General features: G+C 45.5%; 1 protein-coding gene across 1 annotated transcript; it reads left to right on the top strand.

Annotated features, from left to right (window-relative positions):
• The first annotated feature begins 502 nt into the window (after positions 1-502).
• Positions 503-7,009, top strand: LOC124697146 (probable cytokinin riboside 5'-monophosphate phosphoribohydrolase LOG4). The gene is made up of 7 exons (XM_047229778.1): positions 503-512; positions 5,567-5,703; positions 5,839-5,936; positions 6,074-6,104; positions 6,273-6,372; positions 6,514-6,584; positions 6,782-7,009. The coding sequence occupies exons 1-7, from the start codon at positions 503-505 to the stop codon at positions 7,007-7,009; spliced, it is 675 nt and encodes a 224-aa protein (XP_047085734.1).
• Positions 7,010-7,639: the final 630 nt, after the last annotated feature.

The following is a 7,639-nucleotide window of genomic DNA, read 5'->3' as shown; positions in this document are numbered from 1 at the left end:
TTATTTGAGAGAGGATAGCCCCATGAGTCACAACCAACAAGGCCATCAATTGCAAAATTATTGACACCGGAGTTGACTGATAATGCAGAGTCCTCCAGATTATGCTTGAAGGTTATGTTATGACTCACGTAGTTCTGTTGTGGTTGCACCGTGTTGCAAGGACTTGGGTAGCACGGAAGGTGTCGATCTTGCCGTGGAGGTAGCTTGTGTATTAGATGAGGAACCGGTTGTAGCAGGGAAGTCAATTGTTGTGGCGAAGCCGATGGTGCAGTATGGAGAATTTTTGGTACCTCCACGGTGTGAAGTGGAGCCAATGTTTGTTCTGGTGGTGGTGGTGATGATAGTGGAACCGAAAGCAACTGTTGTTGCGAAGGATGGTGAGACCATGGCGACTGTTTCGACAAACAAGTAGCCTGCATGTGATCATATGATAGGCCAGCTGGCGGTAGCATGTTCCTTGTCATGCTTTGGCGGCTAATTTGGGGCTGATGGCCATGATGCAATGGAGGCAAGTCCTCCTGGACCCGCGAGAGGTCATTGAAGAGTGTACTGAGATCTTCCAGATCAAGATCTTCATCCTTCAAGAGGATAAGGTTTGCTGCAATACACGGGTTCTCATCTTGCATCTTCTTCATACGGTCGATGTAGATTTGCATTGTTTTATCCTTGGTTGTGTTCTCCATGTCCAACCGAGCCACTTCACTTTGCACTTGTGCAATCTTCGCTTCTTTCACCTTGTCGATGTATGGAGCTGTTCCTGATAAGTAAGCATCAACAAGGGGCTTCGCTGATGGTGTACCAAATGAGTGAATCTTTCCATTGTCCGTCTCTAGTACGACAGAAGCCCTAGCGCCAGTGAGGGCAGAGAGGTCAGCGGCACTTTTAAATAAGCCAAAACGTCTCTTGTAGAAAGTGACGTCACGCTCTTTGTCATTTGCGATGTGAACGACACCCGACCGCCTCTCTCTTCTTGGCATACTAACCTGGATAATTTGAAAGAAACTTATTACTACAAGTAGGTAGCACAAGGATCTAGAAAAGGCTAAAGATTTACGGGTATTATTGGCTAACGACATACTTTTGTGTGAGATATGAGGAGAGATATACTACCCTTATATAGAAGGAAAATTGTTTTGAATAGAAATATCATAGGTACAAATTGATTAGAAAATTATATACGACCGTTACTATATGATCGAGTAGACGCATATCCTGTAAATCTTTGGTAAGTATTTAACATACACCATTTATAAACATTCCGGTTCATAGATATTTAATTATTAGCTAATTATCCCATAAGTAAATTAACATCCTTTTTTTGGAACCATTTAAAGCAGTACTATGTTATTGTTATCACGTCACATCTTATCTACTACATGATAAGAAACTACTATTTAATTCCATAGTACTGGTTTAAATGGTGGAACCCTCTAGCCCATGATAACAAAACGAACCATTTTTTGACGGCGGGCAGGCGGCGGAGGAACCCTCTAGCCCATGATAACAAAACGAACCATTTATTTATATATTTATTTTGACTAAGCGGTGGCTTTTGCTGTATTTTAATATCATTACACGAGGATCTTCTGTACGTATATGTGGTGTGATAAAACGTCTAGCCCATGATAACAAAACGAACCATTTATTTATATATTTATTTTGACTAAGCGGTGGCTTTTGCTGTATTTTAATATCATTACACGAGGATCTTCTGTACGTATATGTGGTGTGATAAAACGTCTGATTGATGTGGTCCATGTGCTGTCAGTGTACATATACATTAGTTATAGCTTAAGGCATTGTTTACTTCTAGTGTATTCTAAGAGTATTCAAACAGATTAGAGGGGATTATTAAGAAGGTTTTTTTTTTAGAAATATTAAGAAGGTTCTGGATGGCCTAATCCGCTTGATGTGGTCCATGTGCTGTCAGTGTACAAGTGTACATTAGATTAAGTTCAAGGTCTTGTTTACTTCTAGGGCATTGAAAGTGTATTTGCGGCTTGTTTGGTTAATCCCCAAACCAAGTGAACTGAAGAGTATTGGAGTTGATTTGGGGAAATTTTAACTTGCAAGGTATTGAATATCCCTTAACCTCCCTGAATCCACTTCAAATCTCATCTAACCGAACAAGGTCTTAAGCATACTGGAGGGGATTATCCGTGATCCTGAAAAATCCTCGATACAAAGAAGACTTTGGATGGCCTAATCTGCGATCCTTCCTAAAAACCCTCTCATTTTGATAGTATCAAAAAAAAGGATGGCCTAACATCATACTTGTGTATTGAGGTGGAAGTGTACTTGAGGGGATTAGGTATAATGCAAGGATTCATAAAATCCACTCACATCTCAAAACTCTAGGTGTGAAAATAGAGGTAAACAATGCCTAAGGCCTACGCACTAGACGAGTTACAATAATAACCGTGTGTTGTGTGTCCTGTGATTGCCATTAGTCCTAGACCACACTATCTTCCTAAATCCTGGTCTTGTTTTCTACGTACCTCCATACTCTACGGACAGAGGCGTAGGTATGTTTAGCCGGACGAGTGTTGAAAAAATCTTTGAACCAATTCAGATCATCGTTTAGAAAATCAAAGCTGAAGCAAACCAGTGGCCCCTGGTCGTTGCTTTCTGCCGGCGCCATAACTTGCTAGAGAGTTCTCGCCTTTTAACTATAGTGTTTTCCTACTATATCGAGGTGTTTCCTGTTTTTGTAACATATAGATCGTGTCTGGTTGCTTGTTTATCTCTCCTTCCTGGACTCCTGGTCTTCCCAGGCAGGATATGGTGACGTCAGCGAGTGTTTTTTCTCCATCTTGAAGTTGTTTTTGCAGAAGAATTCCTACTAGTTATAGGTGTTTATTTCATATATGTTTGGATGGTTTTGTCCCATTGTTGTTTATTCTACGTAGTTTATTGATGTTTTAGCCTCGATGGCTTGTATCATCTTTAGTATTACCATGTGTGCATCCCCAAATTATGTAATACCTTTTTAAAAAATGAAGTTCAATCGGATGAAGGTCCAACACGTGGTTCATTAACAATCTTCCGACGAGTACTAACAGGCGATGCACGAGCTAGGGTACCTACATGTTCGTCCTTCACTAGCTTTGATCGGCGGGAGGGGACTCGGTTCCGGGAGATCTCTCAAGGCCATCGAGCATGAGATTCGCTTGGGTACGAACTTCTCCATAGAAGATGGAGAGGGATACCCTTTTTTGTTAGACTCATGGTTCCATGGAAGCTCGCTAGAGTTCCAGGATCTCTACACGGGTTGCTCGCACCGGCGCACCATGGTGTGCCACTACTACCACACCAATGCTAAGTGCTAGCAGTGGCGCGGTGCACCACTCGTAATCCATATACCAGTGATGCACCACATGGTGCGCCACTGCTAGCCCTCCTTGGCGTCACTACTAGCTCTTAGGATGCGCCACTGCTATTTTTGAATTCTAGATCTAGATCTGGATCTATTTTTGCGATCTTTTTTTGCTTGTTTTTGTTTTCAGAACTATTTGTCCTGTTCATCTAGCACCATTTTTGCTCATTTTTGTTCTCCGAATTAGATGGTCCGTGGGAGAGGTTGGAGGAGACTAGGCCGGAGAGGAGATGATGGAGAGGAAGAGAGGATGGACAACGGAGGAGAAGAGAGGATGGAAGAGAGGACCTCCAGAGAGGAGGGACACCGGAATGGAAGGAGGAGAGGAGGTTGGAGAAGAAGAAGGATAGGATGGAGGAGATAAGGAGAATGAGAGAATGTAGGACATGAAGAGGAGAAGAGGATGGAGGAAGAGGAGAACGAGAGGAATGCGTGGAGGAGGTATGGGGAAGGTGGATAAGAGGATGGAGGAGAGGAGAACAAGAGAAATGTGTGGAGGAGGGAGGTGAACAAGAGGGTAGTAGGGGTAGATGGTGGCCGACCATTTTGAATTCTGGAGGAGGGAAGGTTAATTTTTTTTCTTGACATTGAAAAAACTCCTATTTACTTTTTAATTTTGAGGAATCTAAAAGTTGGTAAATGGCCGTCGGCGGTTGGTAACTTTTTCGTAGATACATTTTTATAGATTTTTTTTCATCGGAGGTCGTATGCACCAGAAAAGCCATTTTACCGAAGCATAACACCATTTTGCATAATATATTGAAATTAATGTTTGTTAATTTTCCTAACAACTAGACCACATAACACATGACCATCTCGAAAGATTTTATTTTTTCAAATTTCTATCATTTTTTTCAAAATTGAAAAGGCGATGGGGTGGGGTGGGGATTTTGGTACCACATAGCAGTGATGCACCAAGGCATGGTGCGCCATGCTATGTGGTCCCATTTTTCAGCCCCCCTCCCAGACATACCAATGGCGCACCCCTGACCTAGTGCGCACTAGTATGTGAGGTACTAATGGCGCACCAATGCATGGTGCGCCACTGCTATGTGGTCCCATTTTTGGGCCCCCTCTTAGACATACCAATGACGCACCCCTGACCTAGTGCGCCATTAGTATTTGAGCTAGCAATGGAGAACTTGATAGTGGTGCGCCACTGCTATATAGAAGTGGGGCACCACTATCACCGTGCGCCATTGTTAGCGATATTGTGGCTAGCTTTTTTTCCTTGTAGTGTCGTATTTGATGCTAATTATTTCGTTGGCGACCTAAATTTTGACTTGGAGCATCCTGTTTCGAAGCACATTTGGATCGGAGGAAGCCTTAGCTTGGACAGAGCTGCGAGAGTCTCTGCCAAATCACCATCGGGATACCTAGATGTTATATCTTGGCATTTATCCTCCTAGGATATATTCTTGGCCATGTCGTCTATCGTGCCCTATTCTGTTGGCAGACTCTGGCATTGAACTTTCCTTTATGGAAAGTGCCACCGCCTTTGAAGGTTAAAATATCCGTCTGCAGCTTCTTAGAGATTGCCTTCCCTAAAGAGTCGAGGTGGCGAAGCAGTACAGGTTGGGTGATGGCATTTGCCCCCTCTGTGTGGTTCCCGAGCACGTGATCCACATCCCTTTCTCGTGTCATGCTACCTCGCTTCCTATGGAGCTGAGTGGCAGGCCTGAGACCTACCAATAGGAGGAGGCACTTCTTCGGGATGGTGCTCGGGGCTAACGTGAACCCTATGAACCATTCGAAAGAAAATGGTTATGGAGCAGGTCTTCTTACACCGTGTCTCTGATACGTGTTAAAACAAATTATTTTCTAGAAATCTAAATCTTGTTTGGACGTGATTCTTTTATTTATTATAAACGGAGCGAAATCAGTTTTCAAACTCCTGAAATTTAGACGACATATAATCTCATGTATATATATATGTCACGCTTCCTAAGAGAATCATGGTTGGGAGTCAGGAAAGGTCGGGATAATTTCTTTTAATCATTAGGCAAGTAGTACGATAGCAGCTCAATTATAGCATGCACAACGGCTTGTGCATAAATAGGCACCGAGGGGACCTCAAGAGAGAGCCGGCCACCATAGTTGATACCGCCCACCCTCATCTATCCTCCTGGCCGGGGTATCCCTCTCCCCGCCTCCCTCTGTTGCCTGGCCAACACATGGAGGAAAACCAAGACCAGGAGAAGGCTGCTGCAGAGAGCGGCGGGGGCAGTGGCCGGGGCCCAGTGCGAGCGGTCTGCGTCTTCTGCGGCAGCAGGCCGGGAAACCGGCCGTCCTTCAGCGCCGCCGCTCTCGACCTTGGAAGGCAGCTGGTGAGTTAGTAGGCAGACCAGTAGCCGCGCGCGCAGCCACCTTGAACCCAGAATAGTACATGTCTCTCTAGCGCTGCAGGTTCCCACTCGGGCGCCAACGTTTCTGACTCGATCCCCATGTCCTCTCCTTTGCAGGTGGAGAGGAAGCTCGACCTTGTCTATGGCGGCGGCAGCGGCGGCCTGATGGGTCTCGTGTCCAAGGCCGTCCACGACGGCGGCCGCCATGTCCTCGGGTAAATCCAACACTACACAGCTGCTCCTACCTACATTGTCTGTCCCTCTCTCTCTCTGATTCTGAGCACATCGAACCTGCCTATAGCTCCATGAATGTAGCTTGTGGTTAACCCGATCTAGCCTCATATCTATGCAGGGTCATCCCTAGCGCTCTCCTCCCCGAAGAGGTATGTAGTGCGCGAATCTCTCCTGCTATCTCTGAACGAAATGCATGTGCGTGCTTGATAAAAGTTACGAACTTTTTTGTTTTTTTGTTGCTGCGACCACACACATGAAACGTGTTTTTGAATGTGCATATTTGTACTATGTGTACGTACGTACGGACCGCTTCCTAGGTATCAGGGGAGACGTTGGGAGAGGTGAAAGTGGTCAGGGACATGCATGAGCGCAAGTCAGAAATGGCGAAACACTCCGACGCCTTCATCGCCCTTCCTGGTACGTCACACACTGCTGCTCTTAATTAGCCACTATACGACTCAAGTCATGCATAGTGTACTCCCCTGTGTATGGAGTTAAACATAAGTTTAAGGAAGATCGAGATGATAACTAAGCGCAGCTTGCTTAATGAAATAACAGGCGGTTATGGGACGATCGAAGAGCTGTTGGAGATCATAACGTGGGCGCAGCTCGGGATCCACAACAAACCTGTAAGCTTGTCGTATTTAACTGACGTCTTGCATTATTCTCATGTATTGCCGAGGCCAGTGGTCTTATGTGTGTAGACATTGGTTGGCATCGGCATTAGCCAGTGATTTGTAGGGCGCTAGCTAGCTAGCTTGATAGCTCGGATTTCCCAACGAAAGCTATGTGTAACGTACGGTTGGTGTGTGATCCATTGCATTAGGTGGGATTGCTCAACGTGGATGGCTACTACAACAGCCTGCTTTCGCTGTTCGACAAGGGCGTCGAGGAGGGCTTCATCGATGAGGCGGCGCGCAACATCTTTGTCGTCGCCGACACTGCCGGGGAGCTGCTCACCAAGCTCACGGAAGCAGCAGCGGCGGCCCCTGTTGACGACGACGACGGTCAGAAGGGCGCGGCGGCCGCCGGCGTCAAGAGGAAAAGAAGCTAGCTTGTCCGCATGTCGTTGTCTAGCTAGCCTGGTCGCTTGTATATTTTCTATCCACTACCTAGCTTATTGTTCACTTGCCTAAGTACGTAGTCTAGTAACGTGTTCAGTTATTTATCTTGTTATATGCATGTAATGTCAAGCGTTCCCTAACCCCTGTATCGAGCAAAATGCCGTGGCCAGCACGAAGAATAATGCCTCTGTGCTCCGCCGTAAGAACAGGCGAACAATTAAATTGCATGGGTGCCGTGTACTTGTAGCTTGCAGTGTACCAAGCAGTAGCAACGTACTACCACGCTACATTAGCAGGAGTATATGATTTCTAGCTACCGTCTGAATATGCACGTCATGTGAGCAGCAGCACACAAAGCGTTGTTTCTTTCAAGCAGTACATGCCGTACGTGCATGCTGCAACTTGCAAGAAGAAATAAATGGTCTGCTTGTGCTAAGATATTTCTACTAGCTACCACAGTGAGTTGTTTGGCAACACCGCCACAGGAGCGATCCACACACTCAGACTTTGACCCCCACAACCGCTAATTTGTGTTCATGTCGATTTGGAGTCTGAACGGAAAGGGCAAGCTTACTTTCTTGCTAACGACTGAGTGTTAACTTCTAAAATATGAGTAACAA

This window comes from Lolium rigidum, chromosome 3, assembly GCF_022539505.1.
Source record: "Lolium rigidum isolate FL_2022 chromosome 3, APGP_CSIRO_Lrig_0.1, whole genome shotgun sequence".
NCBI lineage: Eukaryota > Viridiplantae > Streptophyta > Magnoliopsida > Poales > Poaceae > Lolium > Lolium rigidum.
This window is presented reverse-complemented; position numbering and strand designations above follow the sequence as displayed.

Excerpts from the sequence above, each read along its gene's own strand:
- LOC124697146 (XM_047229778.1), top strand. Across the intron at positions 6,105-6,272 it reads GCGCTCTCCTCCCCGAAGAG|GTATCAGGGGAGACGTTGGG; the intron begins GTATGTAGTGCG and ends ACCGCTTCCTAG. Across the intron at positions 6,373-6,513 it reads CGCCTTCATCGCCCTTCCTG|GCGGTTATGGGACGATCGAA; the intron begins GTACGTCACACA and ends ATGAAATAACAG.